General features: G+C 36.5%; 4 protein-coding genes across 5 annotated transcripts; all 4 read left to right on the top strand.

Annotated features, from left to right (window-relative positions):
* The first annotated feature begins 2863 nt into the window (after window positions 1-2863).
* LOC141652940 (protein KINESIN LIGHT CHAIN-RELATED 2-like) lies at window positions 2864-7044 on the top strand. Its single transcript, XM_074460560.1, has 2 exons — window positions 2864-4636; window positions 6659-7044. Exons 1-2 carry the CDS (start codon window positions 2934-2936, stop codon window positions 6831-6833), a joined length of 1878 nt encoding a protein of 625 aa, XP_074316661.1. The 5' UTR covers window positions 2864-2933; the 3' UTR covers window positions 6834-7044.
* Window positions 7045-10082: 3038 nt separating this feature from the next.
* On the top strand, window positions 10083-14487 carry LOC141652939 (protein KINESIN LIGHT CHAIN-RELATED 2-like). 2 transcript variants are annotated; one of them, XM_074460559.1, is made up of 3 exons: window positions 10083-10710; window positions 10959-11980; window positions 13751-14487. In XM_074460559.1, exons 2-3 carry the CDS (start codon window positions 10959-10961, stop codon window positions 14316-14318), a joined length of 1590 nt encoding a protein of 529 aa, XP_074316660.1. In that variant the 5' UTR covers window positions 10083-10710; the 3' UTR covers window positions 14319-14487. The 2 variants fall into 2 exon arrangements, with proteins under 2 accessions (XP_074316660.1, XP_074316659.1); XM_074460558.1 differs by having other exon boundaries at window positions 10083-11980.
* Window positions 14488-16249: 1762 nt separating this feature from the next.
* LOC141651049 (RING-H2 finger protein ATL16-like) lies at window positions 16250-17251 on the top strand. Its single transcript, XM_074458776.1, has one exon. It carries the CDS (start codon window positions 16250-16252, stop codon window positions 17249-17251), a length of 1002 nt encoding a protein of 333 aa, XP_074314877.1.
* Window positions 17252-19152: 1901 nt separating this feature from the next.
* LOC141652935 (protein DOWNY MILDEW RESISTANCE 6-like) lies at window positions 19153-23031 on the top strand. Its single transcript, XM_074460555.1, has 5 exons — window positions 19153-19273; window positions 20995-21212; window positions 21473-21723; window positions 21810-22128; window positions 22697-23031. The coding sequence occupies exons 2-5, from the start codon at window positions 21009-21011 to the stop codon at window positions 22940-22942; spliced, it is 1020 nt and encodes a 339-aa protein (XP_074316656.1). The 5' UTR covers window positions 19153-19273; window positions 20995-21008; the 3' UTR covers window positions 22943-23031.
* Window positions 23032-23985: the final 954 nt, after the last annotated feature.

The following is a 23985-nucleotide window of genomic DNA, read 5'->3' as shown; positions in this document are numbered from 1 at the left end:
CCATAAACCAAGCCTCTAACAGGATTCAAGAGACGAAACATGTACAAGAACATGGAACTCACCTTTTCCGATCTTGCCCACGTGCAACAGTCTTTTGAATACACATCAAATTCGGTTCAATTTAGCGTATTCAAGTTAACTCAACTTCACTGTTCAATATTTTTAATCTATAAGGGAATCCTTTGCATGTAAACGAGAAAGAATACCATTGTTCCAATACTTCCGTTATTTTTACTCTACTAGAAAAAGAGTAAAAATCTAATAAAGAAAAAGAGCACAACGATCTCCGTAATACGTATTAGGTGTTGACTCGTTAAAAACCTTGTCTGGAAAACCCGGTGGGACAAAACCATGGCTATTTCCGTAATACGCACTAGGTGTTGCCTCGTTAAAAACCTTGTTTGGAAAACCCGGTGGGACAAAACCATGGCTAAGGGAAAAAGAGTGCACCGCGTATTTACTCCCCCTCATTAAAACATCGTTTGACATCCTTGAGACGACGTAACACAAGTTGATTTGATTAGCTTCTCAAATGTCTTGCTCGGAAGTGCCTTGGTAAAAACATCTGCGAGATTTTCATTAGAGCAGTCTCGTCCTATTGGCACTGCTCCATTTCCAAAAGTGAATGCGACAGCTTCTGATCCATTCCCTTAGTGAATACGACAAATAAATATTCGGGTCACACTAGAGGTAGTTGGCCTGGACGTGGACGTGGACGAGGCAATTTTCATGGTGGTAGAGGTGAAAAAATTAAAAGATCATATTCTCACTGAAAGGGGGAACAAAAAGATCGTTCACATGATAAGATAAAGAAAGCTGGTGAAAATCCATGTTACCGTTGTGGTAGTACAGGACATTGGATTAATACTTATTATACACTTCAACATCTTGTTGATCTTTACAAGCAGTCTCTGAAAAATAACAAAGGGAAGAATATAGAAGCAAATTTTGCTGTTGAGCATGAAAAGTTTGAGACGAATTATGCTGATGGTGATAAAAAGATGGTGTCATTAGGGTTCAACAAATCCGCTCTAGTGAAAATCTCGCACATGTTTTTACCAAGGCATTTCCGAGCAAGACATTTGAGAAGCTAATCAATCAACTTGGGCTACGTCGTCTCAAGGATGTCAAGCGATGTTTTCAGGTACCTGAATAATTATCACCATCAGTATAACTCGTCTCAAACTTTTCATGCTCAGCAGCAAAATTTGCTTCTAGATTCTTCTCTTTGTTATTTTTCAGAGACTGCTTGTAAAGATCAACAAGATGTTGAGGCGTACGACAAGTATTAATTCAATGTCTTGTACTACCACAACGGTGACATTGATTTTCACCAACTTTCTTTATCTTATCATGTGGACGATCTTTTTATTCCCCCTTTCGGTGAGAATGTGATCTTTTAAATTTTCCACCTCTACCACCACAAAAATTGCCTCGTCCTCGTCCACGTCCAGGGCCACTACCTCTAGTGTGACCCGAATATTTATCTGTCGCATTCACTATAGGGAATGGACCAGAAGCTGTTGCATTTCATTTATGGGAATGGATCAGTGCAAAGGACGGGACGGGTGGTTTTTAACAGGATTTCGTTATTTTATTCAGCCACCAAGAAGCATGAAACTATAGTTCAGAGTATTTTTTAAAACCTCTCTCACAATATTGCCGCGACAAGAGCAATTGTGAACCATGAAATGTTTGATATGTTTTTTCCAACATATCCGCGTTAGATACCTTTTCTCCACATAAAATTGACTGTGAAGTAATTTTGAACATGACTGAATTATAATCAGAAATCAATTTGAAATCCTCTAACCTTAGGTGTATCCAGTCATATCTTGCTTTAGGAATAATTACTGTTGTAAGATGGTCATACCTTTCTTTCAGATTTTGTCATAAGATCAAATGATCTTTCGCCGTCAAATACTCAAATTTGAGTCCCTCATGGAGATGAGGACGGAGAAGAATCATAGTCTTGGCCTTATTTTGTTCGGATGCTGTATTCCCCACTTTAATAGCATCTCCAAGGGCATAGACTTAAAGATGCATCTCGGCATCTAACATCCATTCAGAATAATTATTTTTAGAGATATTCAAGGCCGCAAAATTAAGTTTGGTCAAATTCGACGTGATTAAACTATCAAGAAAATAAACCAAGTTAATATAATACGATTAAAACGAAATACAGTATACAAATAAAACAACGAAACATAATCAAGGTAAAACCTAAGATTAATGCAAGTTTTACAAATCATGAACGACGTAAGATTATCGAGATGCGTGTTATGTCATAAGTTAAGCTATATAAACACACGTCTATATGATGGATACTACAAATAATTAAACGTACGTGACATATATTATGATGTCATGGTTATACATGGATTATGTTTAGACATATGTTTTGATTATATAGGCATGTAGTGTATATGTATGTAGTTAGGCAAACAATACATGGCGGACTTAATTTTTTTATAAGTGTTAAGAACTAGATCTTACCTCTTCTGGTGAATGAGAACTTAAAATAGGGTTAGAGATTCGTGCTAAACTCGTGCTGATAAGTTTGTTATGAAAATAGAGAGTTATAGAGAGAATGTAGAGACCAGAAAAGTTATGAGTTTTATTCACGTAAGCGGTATATATAGTGCAAGAGTACATAGTAATATGGTAACAGAATTTCTCTTAAAGATATGGTAATATATGGACATCCCTATAATATTTAAAGATATTTCGTAACATTTTCATGTTTTTTTTAAAAAGAGTATGAAACGGAAAAAGAACATAAAATAATAAAACGGGTATAGATAAAAAAGAAACTACGAAAAATAATCGGGTTAGATCGGTTCGGGCACGCAACTCTGCGGGCTGCGGCTAAGCCATCTCATGAAAAATACTGCAGGCTGCACTTTCGAATTCTCTGCCAAGCAAGAGCAAAAATGAAGAAATTAACCACCAAATTAATTTCAGTTTCCAAAATCACAACTTCCTCAACATCAATTTCAATTTCTCGCAAATTTACCACTCAATTCACAACTCCATCATCATCAATTTCCAATTCTCCAATTCAAAAACCATGTATCAATCACAACCTAAAACCCTGCTCAAATTCCAAGGGTTTATTCTACAAACCCTACAGAAACCACCAATTTCACAAAAACCCATCTCAGAATTACAATACCCATGTTGCAATTCCCTCTAATTTACCCTCTACGCACAGAAAAATCAAGGAAAGGTCACAAATTGAGCAAGATTTCGAGGCGGCAAAGTCGGCTGAAGAAATGCTTGAAGCTTTTAAGAATATGGAGGCTAACTTTGATGAAGGTGATCTTGGTTTAGCTTCCTTGAAAATTGGCCTTCAACTTGATCAAGAAGGTGAGAATCCTGAAAAAATTCTATCTTTTGCTAATAGAGCATTAGTTGTTTTTGATAATGCTGAAGATAATTGTTCTTTACCTGTTGCTATGACTTTACAACTTTTGGGTTCTAGTAATTATAGTTTAAGGAAGTATAATGATGCATTAGGGTTTCTTAATAGAGCTAATAAGATATTGGTTAAGTTAGAGAATGATGGTAAGTATGGTGCTAAGGATATTTTGCCTATACTTGATGCTGTTCAGTTGGAGTTAGCTAATTGTAAGACTGCTATGGGTAGGAGGGAGGAGGCTTTGGATAATTTACGGAATTCGTTGGAGATTAAGGGGTTTTTAATGGGGGAGGATAGTAGAGAGGTTGGTAATGCTAATAGGGATTTGGCCGAAGCGTGTGTTGCGATTTTGAACTTTAAGGATGGGTTGCCGTATTGTTTGAAGGCGTTGGAGATACATTTGGGGGTGTTGGGGGAGAACTCGGTGGAGGTTGCTCATGATAGACGGCTTCTTTGGGCTATTTATAATGGGTTGGAGGAGCATGGGAAAGCGTTGGAGGAGAATCAGATGGCGCAAAAGGTTTTGAAGAATTGGGGGAGTAAAACTGATTTGGTTCGTGCTGAGATTGATTCTGCTAATACGCTTATTGCTCTTGGGAAATATGTGGCTGCTATGAATATGTTGAAGGGGGTTGTTCAGTCTGCAGAGAAGGATAGTGAGAATCGGGCTCTGATTATGATTACTATGGGTAAGGCGTTGGTTCATCAGGAAAAGTTTGCGGATGCAAAGAGGTGTTTTGAGATTGCTTGTAGTGTGCTTGACAAAAAGGAGAAATCAAAGCCGTTGGAGGTTTCTGAAGCGTATATGGAGATATCAATGCAGTATGAGAATATGAATGAGATCGAAACTACGATTTCTTTGTTAAAGAGAGCACACGCTTTGCTAAAGAAGCTACCTCAAGAACAACATTCTGAAGGGAGTGTATCGGCCAGGATAGGATGGCTTCTTTTGTTGGCGGGCAAGGTGACACAAGCTATACCCTATTTGGAGAGTGCGGCAGAAACTTTGAAAGAGAGCTTTGGGTCCAAGCATTTTGGAGTTGGGTATATCTATAACAACTTGGGCATGGCTTATTTGGAATTAGAAAGACCACAATCGGCCGCACAAATGTTTGCTGCTGCTAAGGATATTATGGATGTGTCTCTTGGCCCTCATCACAACGATTCCATTCAGGCATGCCAAAACCTCTCGAAAGCATATGCTGCCATGAAAAGGTAAATTTATGTCTGTTTTTTGCTGTCCTTGATATTTGGAGGGTTTCTATTAAGTGGTTTATGATGCTCTATTTTTTTTCATTTATCTTTTTTATGCGCTTTGCCATCCTCTGGTTATTTCCTTATATGTGCACCTTAAGTGGTGCTGAACATAAGTATGGTGGTTGATCATTTTTATCCGTTTCAGTATAACAGCTTGATGAGCTTTAACATAAGATGAAGAATATAGTTAGGATGCTGATCTTGAACCACATTATAACGAAGTTACACAATTACCCAATTCTAGGAGACACAAACATGACAATCCCTTTGTCAAAGGACCCCGTTTCTTTTGCAATGTCTATAAATAAACTGTCCTCCTGAATCCTTCTTGTTTTGGGTGCTGTTTATGAATTATGATAATATGATTTCGGATCCACTCATTCAGAGCGAACCCAACTTACACTATAAATAAGCTTCTTTTTTGAACGAGAATTTTGGAGCATAAAATTAGGTCTTGTCTTTGGACGGAAACTAACAGAACGTACTTAAATTACAACTGAAGTACAAAATAACAGGACGTTGGTCACCTTCATTTTTATCTAGAGTGCTCCTGAATTCCCGTGCAAAAGAAGCCGACTTGTTTATTAATGGACCGAGGAAGTAGCCGATATGATAGGAATGAAGAAAAACAATTCAAACCGACATAAAAAAATCACAGAAACAGCAAGAAACAATACTTCTACGATACACACCCCCAATCAGTAGCTGAACCTATACTTTTAGCTATGGGGCGAAATTTTTCACGCAAGGCGAACTATTCATGGAATACGGTCAACTAGAACTAAGAAAAAGAACCGCAATTCTAAAAAAATTCAAAGTTTTATTGCTTGGGGCAACCGCCCCCGGTTTCAGGTAAACTAGAAAGAAAAATTGCAAATTTTCAAACTTGCAAAAGGTTTCTACTGCCCTTGGGCCTTATATGCTGCCTTATTCAGAGGGTTTTTTATTAAGTGGTTTATGTTGCTCTATTTTTTATTTATCTTTTGTGCGCTTTGCCATCCTCTAGTTATTTCTTGGAAAAGGGAACGCTGTAAATGACATTAATGTTGCAATTTCGTGTTAGCTGCGTTGAACACACGAGTTTTAAGATGGACGTGCCTTGGTACCTATGGTCTTTTCTTCAATATTTTGTAATTAGCTTTTAGTTATTCTGAAAGGCTTTTGATGACCTGAATGCTAATACTTGTTTCTGATTATGAGCAAACTAGTTTCTGTTTATAAGCAAACTAGTCTGCTGAATTTTGAAAACAAATTTCAATGTTGAAACATCAGCTTTTGGGTATTATATTTCATCAAATTTAAAAACAGTTCCGGATAATTGTTTTTTTTTTTTTTCCCTTCTAGTGATCATGCTCGATTGTTCTTCTTGCCACGATAGTCTCTCAGTGGTGAGACTGTGTGGCCCGACCCTATGTCATCCCATACATACCGTTCAGGTCTATTTCTGAATGAAATTTGTGTTTTAAGGCAATAGTTTACCTACTGATACTGCAAGTGAGTTGAGCTTTTAAGTGATTGTTGCTGTTTGAGTCTTTTAGGTTGGCTTGCTAGATGCTACTCTTGTTGCCTTTCTGGAATTTTGTTGAAACGGCACCAAAAGGGGTGTGACGGTTTTGACTTTGAGCACATATCATGACTTATGAGCTACGGAGTATGACTTGTGAGTTATGAGAACTGTAACTCAACGATAACTTTATCGGTTAAACTAACGTTTGCTCTTGTACCGTTGTGCTGGTTGTACACTTAATTACCCCTACTCCGTGCCTGATACTCTTGTGGTGTTGAGATGTGTTGGGCCACCAAAGCCTACCGAGTATAAAAAACTCACCTGTGGTTATAAATTTATGGTTAGATTGACAGTTTGTTCGCTGAATTTGTGAATGACGAGGTTATCTTAAAAAGTAGTAAAAACAGTGGGGAATTAGTTTATGGAACTTTTCCCTAGATCTGTATACTTAAAGCTTGTTTGTTCAATGACAGCTATCCCCTCGCAATAGAGTTCCAACAAAAGGTGGTGGATGCGTGGGAGAGTCATGGACTCGGTGCAGAAGACGAGCTTAAGGAAGCACGTCAACTGTTGCAGCAACTGAAGGTGAGTGCCCGTGGCGCTTCATCCAAAGACTACACTACAAAGGCTAGGGCTGAGCACCTTTAGGTCCGGACCGAATTTTCTAGGTTTTGGTCTTCGTCCGGTTTGGTCCAAGACCTGTTATTTTAGGTCCGGACCGAAAAGGCCGAATACGATGTTTTTTAAGGTTATTCTTTATAATTTTTAGAAATAGTTTACTAATTTACCTTCAAAAGACATTAAAAACTCAATATTCTTAGATTATTTAAATCAAAAACGATAATTTGATTATTTATTATGTTTGATTTGGCGAAAATAAATTCAATTAGTGCATAAGTATTAGTAACAGATCATAGTTTTCGGTCCAATTAGGTCTAAGACCGGACCAGATTGAATATTTCGGGTTCGGTTCGGTCCAAGCCCGAAACTTTTAGGTCCGGTCTTTGGAAACAATAAATTTTGGATTTGATTTGTTTCCTTTCCTTAGCTAGTGCGGGAGAATAATAACGTTAAAGGATAAACACAAATTATTTGGGGATGTGCTTTTTCACATACGGATTTTACTCTTTCACATACGACTTTTACAATTTTACTCTTGTCATTTTTTAAAATTCCCTAACTTAATTGATTTCTTTTTGTCCTGTTTTTCATCTCCCTTCACCACCTACACCACCTCCAGTCAGTCAGTCCCCGGATACCACCTCCTTGGTCAGTCCAATCGTTGTCCGACCTCCTCTCATCGCCCTACCTTATCACGCTACTCCCCTCCCTTCCCATACCACCTCCGGTTACCACCACCACCAATACGGTAAGAATTTTCCTAGTAAAGTATTTCCTGTCAATGAGTCCGTTTGATTTGATAAAGCTGTAAACCTAATGCAAGTATGCACTGTATACACTTCACGTGCCTAATTCCCCTATTTCATCATATCAACATCCACAAACTCTTTAATCCCCGAAAAAACAATTGTGTTGCCTCTCTTATGCTCTTTAAGTCGACTTATATACAATAATTTCACTAATTAACAATTAAACCTAATTATAATCTATTATTCAAATTTTTAGATTCGATTTTAGAAGGAAAATATACATGAGTTAATTTGATTAGGTATAGGAGAAAAGGCATGATATGGAAAGTTTATGAAAAAGTGTATGTGAAAGAGTAAAGTACATAGTTGGAAAAGTAATTTCGATTATTTGTGTCAAAGATGATCATGGCGTAGCTACTAGCTAGTGCGGGATTTAAGCCAAATTGAAGCATAAATTCCAGCCCAATTGCATGGATTGTCCGGCTAGGCCACGTTCTTAGACAATTTTTATTGGTCCAAACCTGATCTATGCGGCTAAAACAGGCCTTTGGGCATTTCAGGCTAAGTCGGCTTATACCTTTGTATCGATAACATTTTTAAAATTTTCATTAATTGCTAAAGTATATACTTCATACGTCTTAGTGAATTATTTACACTTACTTTGTTTTGTAAAAGAGAAATAAAGTAAGTGTAAATTATTGACTGGAATGAAGGGAGTAATACTTTGTTATGAAAATTGAGCGTGGGAAGTTATGAACATTATCTTGTCAATATACGAACTTGATTTAAATTTTATTCACTTTCTGCGTGTGTAATCGCTTTTAAATAAACTTAGTGCATGATTTTGGGCATAATGTGTGTAAGTGGTTGGATGGACGAATTTTCACTCTTAATAAAGATGATTTTTTTTTCATTTTGCTTCTTAAGTTGTAACATGGTTAATGACTCGTTGAGTTAATTAACTAATTCCTAGATAACAATTGATTTATTAATTCCTTACTATCACTAATTTGTATTTTCATATACTATATATAAACCCGTAAAAAGAATAGAGTACATATTTTTCATGCCATACCAAAAAAGTGGGCCTCAAGACTGGGCTGATTCTGGTTCAATTATATGAATCGAGCTTTTTCCAAACCTAAACTATAAGTCAAGGTCTAAAAAAAAGTGAGTCACATATATATTTTTTTTTTGGCTTAATTCGTGCTTATTTCAATTCAGTTTCATTCAATTCAAATAAGTTAAATTTAGCCTATCTCTTCACAAATTAATTCTTACTTCACTCAATTCAGTTTTATTAAGGCCCCGTTCTTTTGGATGAAAATTATCTGAAATAAAACTAAGATGAACTAAACTGGCCGTAATAAAGCTGAACCGGACTTATAAGAACTTAAATAAAGTCCAAAATAACATGTCATAAGTTCTTTAATTCATTTCCTTTAGTTAGAAAAGAACAGTGCCATCATATAGTACAACATTAACCACCTAGACCGGCAAAATCAACCTGACCCGAAAAAGCAAATCCGATATCCAAAATTGACCCGAGGAACACCATCCTATATGACTTGAAACTCGAATTGGCCGGACCCGACCCAAACATTACTCGAGCTTTTGTTAACCCAAACTGACCCGATCGAAAATGGTCCGATCCGAAACCACCCGAACAAAAAATGACGGACAAAACATACCTCTAATTAAAAGACTTGAAATAACCAATTTAAAATCACAATTAGTATTATTTACGTTAAAATAAAGAATCAATTATCTAATCCAAAACGTGTTTTTTCTCGCTTAATCATTAACCCGAAAATGCTCTGACCGAAAATAGCCCAACCCATTTAATCCAAAAATAATCCGATCAACATACCTTAAAAACACAACACCAGAGACCTGAAATAACCCGATCCATCCCCAAACTACCTGATAACATTACAAACCCGATCTGATTGACCCGTTTACCATTACCCTTCTCATCCCCTATATACTAAAAGAATAGGTAATCTCACAATTTTTCCCTCCAAAAACATCTTTTAAATATGGAAGCTAATTACAATTAATTACATCTACTAAATAAGGAAACTAATAATTATATTATATTTCATTAAGTTATTATCTTTTCATCAAATTATATTATTCACTAAGTCTAAACTATAATCTTTTAATTAAAATATAATAAAAATTTATATAGAATTATAAATTGCTAAATCTTTTATTGATGTTATTATTTGAGAATGACTTAACCCATACTACGTTATTATTCGCTATTATTAATTAGGTGACAACAAAAATTAAGAGAATTTAATTTTGAAATCATTAGTTATGCGTTATAAAATAATATTTTGTTTAAAATACATTTCAGCACATTACTCAATTCTCTTGATTATCAATTTCAACTTTTTTTTTAAAGCAAGATAGAGTGACGAAAAATATGAATTAATTTATTAAAAATAAAAAAACTCTATATACCGTGCATTTATTGCACGAGGTCTAAACTAGTTACTCATTACTCTATCAGATATTTCTCGTAATTCTTTTCAACACACTCTCTTCTCCCACGGTCAGTCACCTCACTGCCTGCCACCTTCTTCATCGTCGGCCACCTCTGCTCACCTTCTCCCATACTACCATCGTCGCTCGTTCACCCTGTCATCTACCGCGCACTTTCGAATTCTTTTGAAATACTGCCGCACTACAGAAGAGAGAAGGGTTTGCTCTCCTTTCTTTCGAAATACTGCCGCGCGCTTTCGAATTCTTTGTCAAACAACAGTAAAGAATGAAGAGATTAACCACCAATTTAATCTCATTCTCCAAACTTACAACTTCCTCAACATCAATTTCAATTTCTCGCAATTTCACCACACAATCCATAACTTCTTCATCATCAATTTCCAATTCCCCAATTCAAAAACCCTACAAAACCCACCAATTTCACAAAAACCCATCTCCAAATTACAATACCCATGTTGGAATTCCCTCAAATTTACCCTCTAGGCAGAGGAAAATCAAGCAAAGGTTACAAATTGAGCAAGATTTCGAGGCGGCAAAGTCGGCTAAGGAAATGCTTGAAGCATTTAAGGTTATGGAGGCTAATTTTGATGAAGGTGATCTTGGTTTAGCTTGCTTGAAAATCGGCCTTCAACTCAATCGAGAAGGTGATGATCCTCGAAAAATTCTATCTTTTGGTAATAGAGCATTAGCTGTTTTGGATAATAGTGTTGAAAATAACTCTTCTTTACCTGTTGCTATGACTTTACAACTTTTGGGTTCTGCTAATTGTAGTTTAAGGAAGTTTAATGATGCATTAGGGTTTCTTAATAGAGCTAATGATATATTGGTTAAGTTAGAGAATGATGGTAAGTATGGTGCTAAGGATATTAAGGGTATACTTCTTGCTGTTCAGATGGAGTTAGCTAATGTTAAGAATGGTATGGGTAGGAGGGAGGAGGCTTTGGATAATTTGCGGAAATCGTTGGAGATTAAGGAGTTTTTATCCGGAGAGGATAGTAGAGATGTTGGTAATGCTAATAGGGATTTGGCTGAAGCGTGTGTAGCGAATTTGAACTTTAGGGATGGGTTGCCGTATTGTCTGAAGGCGTTGAAGATACATTTGGGGTTGTTGGGGGAGAACTCGGTGGAGGTTGCTCATGATAGAAGGCTTCTTGGGGTTATTTATACTGGGATGGAGGAGCATGAGAAGGCTTTGGAGGAGAATCGGTTGGCGCAAAAGGTTTTGAAGAATTCGGGATGTACTTCTGATTTGCTTGGCGCTGAGGTAGATGCTGCTAATATGCATATTGCTCTTGGGAAGTATGAGGCTGCTACGAATACGTTGAAGGGGGTTTTTCAGTCTATGGAGAAGGACAACGAGGATCGGTCTTTGATTTTGATTACGATGGGTAAGGCATTAGTTCATCAAGAAAAGTTTGTGGAAGCAAAGAGGTGTTTCGAGATTGCTTGTAGTGTGCTTAACAAAAAGGAGAAATCAAAGCAGTTGGAGGTTTCTGAAGCTTATACGGAGATATCAATGCAGTACGAGACTATGAATGAGTTTGAAACTGCGATTTCTTTGTTAAAAAGAGCACTTGCTTTGCTAGAGAAGCTACCCCAAGAACAACATTCTGAAGGGAGTGTATCGGCCAGGATTGGATGGCTACTTTTGTTGACGGGTAGGGCGAAACAAGCTATACCTTATTTGGAGAGTGCAGCTGAAACTTTGAAAGAGAGCTTTGGGTCCACGTATTTCGGAGTTGGGCATATCTATAACAACTTGGGCTTTGCTTATTTGGAGTTGGAGAGACCAGAGTCGGCGGCACAAATGTTTGCTGTTGCTAAGGACATTATGGATGTGTCTTTTGGCCCTCATCACATCGATTCCATTGAGGCATGCCAAAACCTCTCAAAAGCATATGCTGCCATGAGAAGGTAAATATATGTCTGGTTTCTTTTGTCCTTGATATGGTGACTTATTTAGAGGGTTTTTATTAAGTGTTTATGTTGCTCTATATTTCTATCTTTTGTGCACTTTGTTATCCTCTGGTTATTTCTTGGAAAATAAAACACTGTATAAATGATATTCATGTTGCAATTTCGTGTTAGTGCTCAGCACACACTACAGTTTTAAGATGGATATGCTTTGGTACCTATAGTCTTTGCTTCAATATTCTGTAGTTAGGTAAGTTAATCATTTGGAGTCGAGTAGACATTACGAGTATTTGTTGTCTTAGGTTGTGTGATTAGTAACTTAAATTTTGTAATTAGATTAAGTGATATCTCTGGTTCTCTGTGATCATGTTGTCAGATTGCATCTTATAAGACGTGCTTAGATGTAGAAGAGTTATTCATCTAAGATTGAGATTTAGTATTGTATGTCCTGCTTGCTACGCCTATGCTACTATTCAAGCATTTAGAAACGTGGCAGTGCTCCATAGATCCCCGGTTACACTAGTCAATGTGTTGATCTGATGCCTGACCGACTGAGGGTAAAAGGATAGATCACGGAAGCTTAGAGATACATATTCTGATATGTTATGATGTTTCTGGTTGGTGTTAGAAGTAACACAAAGCAAACACCCATAAACTTGTAGAAATTTACCTTTTTATCAACATTTGACTGGAAACATCGACAGCCCCAAAAGACATTTAACAATCCTACATACCACGTTTGTTGAAACAGTATCAAAACCAAATGAGCGTCCATCTGCAATGAATCTACCAAACTAATTTGAGGCAAGAGAGTAAGACATTCAGATCGTCTACCCCATTTTTCAGTAAGCCCTTCTGTCTTTTTTCTCCTCACGAAATAGTCAAGTGATGGTTATTTATTAAAATAGCGAAGGCACACCATTTATGGTAAGAGATGTGAAGGCTGGTGGAGAATGCTGAATGTCTAAAGGAGAAACTTACGAGGTTTCAATTATTCTGAAATGCCTTTGATGACCTCGATACTAATACTTGTTTCTGTTTAAGAGCAAACTAGTCTGCTGCATTAACAAATTTCAATGTTGAAACATCAGCTTTTGGGTATTAGCTTCCATCAAATTTAAAAATAGTTCCAGATAATTTTTTTTTCCCCTTCTAGTGGTCATACTCGAATGTTCTTCTTGCCACGATAATCTCTCGGGTGGTGAGACTGCGTGTCTCGACCCTATGCCATCCTTTTACTGTACATGCCGGTCAGGTCGATTTCTGAATGAATTTTGTGTACAAGGCAATAGTTTACCTACTGACTACTGCAAATGAGTTGGGCTTTTAAGTGATTGTTGCTATTTGAGTCTTTTAGGTTGGCTTGCTTGATGCTACCCTTATTGCCTTTCTGTCGAACGGGCACCAAAATGAGTGTTGATGGTTTTGACTTTGAGCACATATCATGACTTGCGAGTTACAGAGTTCCAGCAAACTGTAACTCAACAATAATTCTTATCGGTTTAATTAACATCTGCTCTTGTATCATTGTACACTTAATTACCCCTACTCCGTGCCTGATACTCTTGTGATGTTGAGATGTGTTGGGCCACCAAAGCATACCGAGTATATGTAACTCACTTGGTGTTGTAATTCATGGTTAGGTTGACAGTTTGATCCTTGAATTAGTGAATGCCGAGGTTATCTTAAAAACTAGTAAAAACAGTATGGAATCGGTCCATGGAACTTTTCCTAGATCTGTATACTTAAAGCTTGTTTGTTCAATGACAGCTATCCCCTCGCAATAGAGTTCCAGCAAAAAGCAGTCGATGCGTTGGAGGGTCATGGACGTAGTGCAGCAGATGAGCGTAGGGAAGCACGTCGAATTTTGGAGCAACTGAAGGTGAGTGCTTGTGGCGCTTCATCCAAAGACAACCCTACAAAGGCTCTGCCTCTACCGCACTCTAGTGATGCTAACCGAAGCTTGCAGCCTCCTCAACCCAGCAGTCCCAAGGGTCATGAACGCAGTGTAGAAGACGAGCTTAGGGAAGTACCTGGACTGTTGGAGGTGAGTCCTCGTGACGCTGTATCCAAAGACTACCCTACAAAGGCTCAGCCGCTACCTAACTCTGCTGATGCTAGCCGAAGCTTGCAGCCTCCCCAACCCAGCCGTCCCAAGGGTCATGGATGCAGTGTAGAAGACGAGCTTAGGGAAGCACGTCGACTGTTGGAAAAGGTGAGTTCTCGTGGCGCTTTATCCGAAGACTACCCTACAAAGGCTCAGCCTCTACCGCACTCTAGTGATGCTAGCCGAAGCTTGCAGCCTCCTCAACCCAGTAGTCCCAAGCAATCTGGTTAATTTTCAAAAAAAATTGGTCTCTTTCAGGCATACTAGTTAAGTTTTCACATCTTTTCTTTAACTTTGCTATCCACACAATTTACCAGGAAGTGGATTATACACCCGATGTACTACCATCAATTTTGTAGTTTTTGAGCATTATAATAAAGTTTTCGAGTTTTGTTTTAAAGTTTCTGAGTCCATTCAACTAAACATTAAACTCAAAAAATTAAAATATAACTCAAAAACATTATATATAAGCTCAATTGAGTTTGAGTTTTGACGGCAAAAAATTAAAATGTAAGTTATAAACTTTAAAAAACTCAGAAAAAATACATATATATATGCTCAATAACAAATGAGGTATGAGGTACTCCATCCGATGTATGTTCCTATTTCTCCACAATTTACCCACTTTTATATTTTGATTTTTTATTTGTCCTAAGTATCGGAGAGGGTACTATTCAATTTTTGTTGTATGTCAAGTTTATCAACAAATTTTGAGAGGGTAACACAAATAAAAAGAGTCTCTTCATTCGTAATTTTGTATCAATTCAATACATTTATTTTTATACACGACTTCAAAGTAAACTCATATGAGAGTGTTTCAGTTTAATTAAGGGGATGGGGGATAAAGAAGCCAAGTTGAGCTTGAGCCTAAGAATTGTGAAGGGTAGCCATAATGTAACTTGAATAGAGACTCTGTCAATCGTTTTTATGCTTGAGTTAAATAAACCGATTAATTAAATAATGGTTTAAATGCGAACTTTAATGTGAGCTTGACCAATGAGGGGCCCAATGTTGATGTTCCCATTGAGCTTCACCAAGTGATCCTAGAACACCGACCCTTAAACTACAAATTTGTACAACTCACTTCTGACTTCCCCACGAACAAGCCACCATGTTCTCCCAAATATGAGGCAATTGGACTATTTAAAATTATAAAAATATATTCCCACTGCACTTTCATTTAATGCAAGTCAACGCTTGTTGCCTTTGACTTTATTTTATTTTCATACTAGTTGTTTTATACTATTGTCGTACGTCTCATATATTTATTTAATCATTTTATCTTATCAATAGATCATGGAAATGCTCAGAGTCTGAGATTTTAATCTAAAATATAAGGATTTCGAAAAATGGTGAGGTTCTTCTATCTTGCGTGCTTCTTTTTATTTTAAAAAAATTATTATCGATCGATAAAAAGTCTAAAATGATCGATCGGTTATTCAAAAACAGTTTCGTTTTATGTTTAATGTAGGAGTGATGTTGCATTTACTTATCACAGGAGTCTGAGAAAAAGGATTGTACATCGAATGTACTATATCATACTTAATGACTTTTTGAGTTATTGTGTATTTTTTTTGAGTATTATAGAGCTTATAAATTACATTTTAAGTTTATGATGTCAAAAATCAAAATTTTTTGAGCTTATATGTAACTTTTTTGAGATTAAAGTTTAAGTATATAAACTCAAAAACTTCAAAATAAAACTCAAAAATTTTAGATTAAAATTCAAAAACTTTATCATAATGCTCAAAAACTATATCATCTGATGTACTACATCAGATGTATAATCCACTTACTGCAGGAGTCTGATAGTCATTAAGTTGTGTTATTTAGTATTTCTATCGTAAAACTGTCACTATTTTTATATGGCCATTTCTTCCAATATAAGTCTTTTCGGTTTATATATATCTAATATATTTTGAGAAGTGTATGTATATGTTTGAAGCCCCTCATTGGAGACCACAAGAAGGGGATCTCAGTCAAAATCCTAATTACTCAAAACATTGTCTCTTTAAACTACCAAAGTCATTCATTAAGCATATTTTGATGTTCATTCCAAAATAATTATGGATCTAATTACCAAAAACCATGAAAATCTATCTATTTACCCTCTTCTCAAAACCCAACAACAAAACATTACAATTCCTCAAGTTCAATCTATAATGCATTCTTCAAATTCAGACTTCCCTATTGCAATAGCATTACTTGCCATAATGGCAGTTGCTCTACTTCTAGCTAGTTACTACATTTTTGTCATCAAATGTTGCTTAAATTGGCAAAACCTCGACCCTTTGAGACGGTTTTCTATATCTAGGGCAAGGCAAAATGACGAAGATCAGTTAATATCGTTCTCCCCTATGGTCGGTATCCATAGAGGTCTTGACGAGTGGCTTATTAATAATATCCCTGCTTTTCAGTACAAAAGCGGGGAAAATAACAATAATAACAATAATAGCAGCAGGAGTAGCAGCATCAGCATGAGCAACAGCTTTCGAGGATGTGCCGTTTGCTTGAATGGGTTTAAAGAGCAAGAAATCCTAAGAAATCTTCCAAAATGTGGCCATAATTTTCACTTAGATTGCATTGATGTTTGGTTATTAAAAAATGCAAGTTGTCCACTTTGTAGATCAAGTATTTCAGGAAGAACAAAGTATCCAATTGATCATATTATTGCTCCAAGTTCTTCTCCTCAAGATATGTTATCTCCATTATTTAGTGGGAATTTAAGCTTTAACATCAATGAAAATGAGCAAGATTTCTTAGTAATTGAGCTATCTCAAGAACAAACTCCTAGAAGTGTTTCAGAGCAAAAGGGTATTCATCAAAATGGCAAAAAGTCGCGAAAATTGCATCGTCTTTCTATGATGGGAGATGAATGTATTAATATAAGGCGAAAAGACGAGCAATTTACGATACAACAACCAATTAGAAGGTCTATTTCAATGGATTCTGCTGTCGATCGAGGGTTATACTTGCAAGTTCAAGAGATTTTAAGGCAAAATAATAATGAGATTGTTAGCAATAACAATGAGGTTAGTAGTAGTAGTAATAATAATGTTAGTGATGAATGTAATAGTAGTAATGGTAGGGTAAGAAGATCATCATTTTTTTCATTTGGGCATGGACGTGGATCTAGGACTTCATCTTCCATACTACCCTTATGATGTTATATGCAAATTTCATTAATTTTGAACTTTTTATGAGTTATATTGGTATCTACGTTCTGGATGTGAGAAGATATTACCGAGACCATCAGTACTAACAATGTTCTCTATTTCTAAGATTTGGACCTATTTGCATGTAGGATGTAGCAATATGCAAATTCCATCAATAGTGTTTTATTCATTTGATTGATTTGTAGTTTGTATATGTAGAGATGACAATGAGTTGAATCTTTGAATCATCTAAGATTTGAATTATGGAGGTCAAAAGTCGAAATCGAGATCTTGACCGCCCTATGAATTTATAAGTGATTCCATACTCTCCTTATCATAAACACTAGTTTAAATGTGAGGGAGTAATATCGAGATTATCACTTACGTAAAACATACTTGATTTTTTATTGTTCTATTTCTAAAGTTGGGCTCTATTTGCATGTACGAGTAGCACTAGTAAATTCCATCAATTTTTTTTTTTCATTTGAATAGTGAATATTGCATTTTAGTTTTAGTGATTTCTAGTAAGTATATTTAGGGATAACAATGAATTAGATCTATGATGATTTGATGAATCATCTAAGATTCGAATTGTAAAGGTCTAAAGTCGAATTCGAGATCCTAATCGCGCTATGAATTGATAAGTGATGAATATTATGTTATACTCGTAATTTATAAACTATACTTAGTGCATTGCTTAATTACTATTGGGGCGGATGGTTAGATAGGTATCGACGTATCGAAATGACGTAGTTATATGCAAAGCGTCTTGCTTGTGATAAACACTATTCGTCACAAGTTGAAGACGGATAGTGTCTCTCTCACAATAAGGCAAGTGGAAGGGCAAGTGGGGGAAAATAGAGCACCCCATGGATAATGCCACTTGCATTTTATGAGAGGAGCACTATCTGTCTTCAGTTTGTGACGGATAGTACCTGTCTTCAATGAGAATTTGTGATGCAACTTTGGGACTAGCACTAACTAATCTGCATAAATGTGGCATGACTACACCAGGCCAAACTATTTCTAAATCAAAATTAGATGAAAATAATTGTTATTGTGATTAGATTTCTTGTTTATTGGGTAAGAAGATATGGAATTATCATCACTTCATGATACACGAAAATGGAATAAAGAATCTGGTCTCATACTTTATTGCATATCCCGTAAATTTCAATTCACATTTACTTCTCGACTCACGACAAACGAGCTTTGCACAAGATAGTAATCCGATACACATCGTTAATTACTTTCTATTAATCATAAAGATTAGGATCAAAGACAAGATAATCTGTAAAACACTTTGTTCATATTTATACTTCAAACCGTTCATCAGTCTTTTATCAATTTGACATTTTGACCCAACCCAAAGTTAATTGGTACAAACAAGAGTAGAAGATCGTCAACAGGCACGCGGTCAGAGCTTTCACGACGCCTCCTCCCACTACTTGAGAGCTTAGAGTTTCATGTTCTATTTCACTCAACTTGAAATTTACAAACCCCGCCCCAAACGGGCCCAAGCCAGGGGGAGGGTCGGGCTTGTCCGGGCCAAGGGCGGGTCGGGTTGACGGGCCTTACTAATTTATTTATATTTTTGCTAAAATGGCGGGTCAATGGCGGGCCGGGCTGGAATTTTAGGACCCGGGCTAGGCCAGAGCCAACGGCGGGTCAAGGCTAGGCCCGATCGGGTCGGGTCAAGCCAGGTTGCATAAAATAACGGGCCATGGCGGGTCGGGTCCAGGCTGGGCCGGGTCAACCCGTACTGATGGACAGCTCTACTACTACTAACCCGTTGACCAAAAAACCAAAAATTCAATATAAATCCGTCCCTTTCCTTAAACCCGCATTTAATCACGTCTCGAAAATTCAAAATCAAAATAACAAGGGTCGCTACCTCGCTGGTAAGACGTAAGGAAAACACGTGACACAAACATAACGTCTTCAGAAGTTTCAGTTTTTCAACTCAACAAATCCCGACGTTCTTTCTGTATTTTGTTGACTCCTCCTTCAACCTTCATTCTCATCTTTCTGGTAATTCCCAATTTATCCCCCTTTTCAACTTACATTTTTATACATTGTTGTTATTAATGATGATTGCTTTTATATGTTTTTTGTTTCAAATTTAATTATTCCGTACTATGGAGTTCTGTACTACAGTATTTTAGTTAAGGAACTATATTCAGTGGTGGAGTCAGCAGTTTTCGGTAGGAAGACGTAAACGTACTACTAATAAATAATTGATGGTTTTGAATTTTTGATGGTTTATTTCAGTAAATATTTACACTAATACGACCGTCACGACTAATTTGATTGTTTTGAATTTTTGATTGAATTTATTGATTTTATTTAGTTAATTAATTTATGCATTCTCCTGCTGTTAGTTTCGATTTCGTAATTTGTGGTGAAATAGTTGAGAAAATGTTAAAAATTGAGTAACTACTGTTTTATTGATAAATAGATGTATGTAGTGGCGGAATTAAGGGGGCTAGCAGAGGAGGTCGCGCTCTTGCATGATAAAAAATTTGAAATTTGTAATTAAAATTATCGATATTTTCTCTAATTTACATTATTGCAATTTGCATTACTCGTTAAAGGGACATTTTTCGCCCCCTAACGAAAATCCTAGTTCCGCCACTGGAAATATGTATATGGTTAAACTGTAGCTATTAGCATGTGGTTTGGATTGAGGGGGATCGGTTATGAGTTATGATAAAAGCAACATGGAAAATGATGAATGTGACATATTGGGTTGTGACGGTTTACAAGTTTTAGTGATCCCCGGCTTATCGTATTGTTAATGAAAACAAACTGATTTTGATGGGGATGGTTGGTGAAGTTTCAGTTTGTCTTGTATTTTGGTACTATATGATAAGGACTATGTCCACAATGTTCTTCACTTTTGATTTGATTCTATGTGGTCTCTAAAGCGATACTTTGACCATATTGTTTCACATTTATATATTGGATTAGATGTATTTTTCTGAAAGTTCTTTTTCTTAACCAAATGTAAATATTTTACTGTCGTTAGAATGGTAACTTTTTTTTCAACATTTTTACGGTAAACCGTTCTGACGTGAAGAAAATTGGGAATCAAAAGGATTCCTTTTTTTTTGGGTTCAATATAAGGGTGCACTATACACAGGCTGATATTATTAAGGTGGGATTGTAAATTTGTAATTCATAATCGGATCTCTGGTTATGAGTCATGAAGATTGATTGGCAAGGTATTAGGAATACGAGACCATATTTTCTATTTTGTTAGAAATAAAACATGAAAAATCTTGAATAATGTTGTTAAGATGGGTTAATATGGACAAATTACTCCTAATTTGAGGATTATATACGCGTCTAGGAGAACTTTTGGTGCATGAGCCTGCCAAAAACAAGCGAGTAGCTAAACTTTACCTTTCAGTCATGAGATAGACATCCAACCAATGAGCCACCCCTTGTTGCTAGTATTGTACAATGATAATGACTATTGTACCATGTACAATCTTGTTTTCCAGATTTTTCCCATTTGGTTAGAACAAATTTCAAAATTTTGCATTCTCTAAGCAATTGATTCGTCATTTTCTTTGAAAACAGCCATATTTTCAGGACAAAGAATTTGGATTTACTTTGTTGCGTAATTTATTTGAGTTGTTAATCAATCATTGCTGAATTCTTGTGCATCCGTGACGGTGTATTTCAGCTGGACTTTGAGCTGTGAATTGAACCTTACATGTGGATTTAATTTCTTTTGTGCTTCGCAGTTAACTAGCGAATCATGGAGAAATTTGTATCTAGCTGGGCCAATGGTGAGAAATTGCCTGAAAGTTATGTATTTCCACCCGGGAAAAGACCAGGAAAAGTGGCTGTTACCACATCCAAGAATGTTCCAGTCATTGATATTGGCAAGGCCAAAGGAGTTGATCGCTCGACAATTATTCAGCAGATTATTCAAGCTAGTCAAGACTTTGGATTCTTTCAGGTCAAGCATTGTCGAGTCAGCTCTTAGTGGCGTAGCTTTGAGAATTAATAGCCGCTCTTCGTTATTCCAACTCACCATATAACTAGTCTCTCGGGGTCTTAGACTTTCTTTTAGGTGAAAATATACCCTATCCCAACATATTCATTGGAGTTTGAGTAACGTAGAGAATGGGCTGCATTAGACTTCATACTATTTCACAGTACTAGTTATTATTGTTCGTTATTTGTTGATTAGTTCTGTCCTCATATGTTGTGGTGTAGGTGATCAACCATGGTGTTCCAAGCAAAATTTTAGATGAAACACGAGGCGTTTTTGAAGACTTCTTTGCGCTACCAGCTGAGGAGAAAGAGGATTTATGTTCTTCAGATGTGAGTAAGAATTGCATATTTTTAACAAGCAATGTTGACTATGATAAAGAAGAAATCCATAACTGGAGGGATTCTTTAAGACTTAATTGCGCTCCATTGGAAGAATGCAGACAAGATTGGACTCTGAAGCCTGCCAGATTCAGGTAGCTTCTCAGTTCTCACAAGCATGAAACAGATAAACTTGATGAATTTTGGTCAACTTATGAGATTTCCCAATGAAAAATTTCAGGGACGTGGTGGGAGATTATATCATCGAAATTACGAATCTAGGATCAAGAATTCTAGAGCTGATATGTGAAGGGTTAGGACTTGAACAAGGCTATTTCACGAAAGATATGAGCCAGCAGCAAATTTTGTCTGTTCATCATTATCCACCTTGTCCTGATCCTAGTCTGACTTTGGGTACCAGAAGTCATAGTGACATTGGCCTCATGGCAATACTTCTCCAAGGTGATGTTCCGGGACTTCAAGTGCTTAAGGATGGAGAATGGATTGGTGTTGAAGCGATTCCTGATGCATTTGTTGTGAACATAGGATACGTGTTACAGGTGTGTAGTTATTTGCTTAAACCTTGTTATTATTCTGGATGAATCAAATTTTTGATGCGACTTATTTCCAATCTTAACAAATTTGCTTAAACCTCCCAGTTGACGCTTCTTAGCATGGTACAATCGATTGAAATGGAGTAAGTATTAAATTTATGCCACGATCCCGCATTGCAACTAAGTTATGATAGTTTTGAAGTTCACTGTGACCATATTTTTAGGTAGTATTGTAGTATCACCCACATTTATGGCGCAAGGACCGAGATCAGTGACCTATTCTAATCAAATCTCACACTGAGATTTATACTATGCCTCTTGGTTCGTTTGATTGTGGTTAGAACGAGCTAATGTTAGTCTAACCTATTAGAGTCTTAAGTATAGAACTGTAGACTATGGATGATCATCACTTTTCTTGGGATGTATTAATTGGCAAAAGTTTCAAATATTGAGGGGCGGAGAGAGTATCTAAGACAGTTGAGCTGAATGAATCTTTACTCTAATTAGTAGAGAGTTTGAGACTACTTTATACTGTTGTGTTAAAAAAAAGGCTGTTGTGCATAACTTGGTGCAGTTTATTAGCAATGGAAAGCTGCTGAGTGTGGAGCATCGAGCTGTGACAAACAAGGATAAATCCCGGATTTCTGCTGCTTTTTTCACTGCCCCAGCAAACGAATGTGTTGTGCAACCGGCAAAAGCCATTGTAAATGCAGAAAACCCTCCAATATACAAAAGTTTTCGGTATGCAGATTTTGTTAAAACATTTAGGGCGGCCTATGTTGGAGAGATTGACAACGTGTTGGGGAAGTATACTATTTGAGAAGCTGTAAACTCTTATAATTATCTGTCTATGGCTTTTGTAAGCCTATGTAACAGTCTTTCTTAAAATAAATGCTACACATGTTTTAGTAGAACCTTTGAAGGAGATTTGTGAAGTCTGTCTGTATGTGACATGTGAAGGGCTACATTATCTTTGAATCTTAGATGTTACATGTTATTAAATTAATAAAATAATGATTGCTTAGTCATATCCAAGCTTCTACTTTCCTGCAATAATTCAGCTAAAGTAACCTTAATCTAGACTGGTGAGGTCAACTAAATAATCTAATGTTTTATATAGTTGTCGTTAATTGGTTAATTAATCGAATGAATAAACAAACTCATGCTAACTGAGACGATTGTGTATGTTAAAATTGTCCTGTTGCCTACATTATGAAGAAAGCCAGCCATTATCATTGGAACAAATCTGAAATTTTCTGCTTTTAGCTCATCTTTGATAGCTGAGACTTGCAACAAAGCACTTTCAGAGTTTCAGGTAATCTGATATTTGTTCTGCTTGTTATTTTTCATGTAGTGTTTGTGTATGCCTTTGTCATTGTCACCTTGCTCTTCAGTTTACTGGTTTGAATGTTTGTTCATTCGCATTTCTAACTTACGTCTAGTCTGGGTTTCATAAGTAAGAAGTCCACTATATACAAGGAGTATAAATAACATTCACCTGTAGCTGTGCTTTTGTGAGCTGTCCATTCTCCTTATTGTTTTTCCTCTAATATTTGTCATCCAATCCATTAAAACTTACAAATCAAGAAATTTCTAGTTAAATTTTCGATATTTTCTCGAATTTACCTTATTGCATTACTCATCGGGGGACATGTTTAACCCCTAACGACAATCCTAGTTTTGCCACTGGATATATGTGATATGGTTCGACTGTAGCTATTTACGTGTGGTTTGGATGGAAGAGATTTGGTAATGATAAAGTAACATGCAAAATGATGAATGTGACACATCGGGTTTTGACGGTAAATGAAGAAATACCGAAGAGATATTAGAAAACTCAATTCCCGGCTTATCTTATTGCTG

This window comes from Silene latifolia, chromosome 4, assembly GCF_048544455.1.
Source record: "Silene latifolia isolate original U9 population chromosome 4, ASM4854445v1, whole genome shotgun sequence".
Classification (NCBI taxonomy): domain Eukaryota; kingdom Viridiplantae; phylum Streptophyta; class Magnoliopsida; order Caryophyllales; family Caryophyllaceae; genus Silene; species Silene latifolia.
The sequence above is the reverse complement of the archived record's forward strand: the minus strand, read 5'-3'. Positions and strand labels throughout refer to the sequence as shown.

Excerpts from the sequence above, each read along its gene's own strand:
- LOC141652940 (XM_074460560.1), top strand. The coding sequence starts at position 2,934 with ATGAAGAAATTAACCACCAAATTAATTTCAGTTTCCAAAATCACAACT. Across the intron at positions 4,637-6,658 it reads GCATATGCTGCCATGAAAAG|CTATCCCCTCGCAATAGAGT; the intron begins GTAAATTTATGT and ends GTTCAATGACAG.
- LOC141651049 (XM_074458776.1), top strand. The coding sequence starts at position 16,250 with ATGCATTCTTCAAATTCAGACTTCCCTATTGCAATAGCATTACTTGCC.
- LOC141652939 (XM_074460558.1), top strand. The coding sequence starts at position 10,332 with ATGAAGAGATTAACCACCAATTTAATCTCATTCTCCAAACTTACAACT. Across the intron at positions 11,981-13,750 it reads GCATATGCTGCCATGAGAAG|CTATCCCCTCGCAATAGAGT; the intron begins GTAAATATATGT and ends GTTCAATGACAG.
- LOC141652935 (XM_074460555.1), top strand. The coding sequence starts at position 21,009 with ATGGAGAAATTTGTATCTAGCTGGGCCAATGGTGAGAAATTGCCTGAA. Across the intron at positions 21,213-21,472 it reads AAGACTTTGGATTCTTTCAG|GTGATCAACCATGGTGTTCC; the intron begins GTCAAGCATTGT and ends GTTGTGGTGTAG. Across the intron at positions 22,129-22,696 it reads ACATAGGATACGTGTTACAG|TTTATTAGCAATGGAAAGCT; the intron begins GTGTGTAGTTAT and ends AACTTGGTGCAG.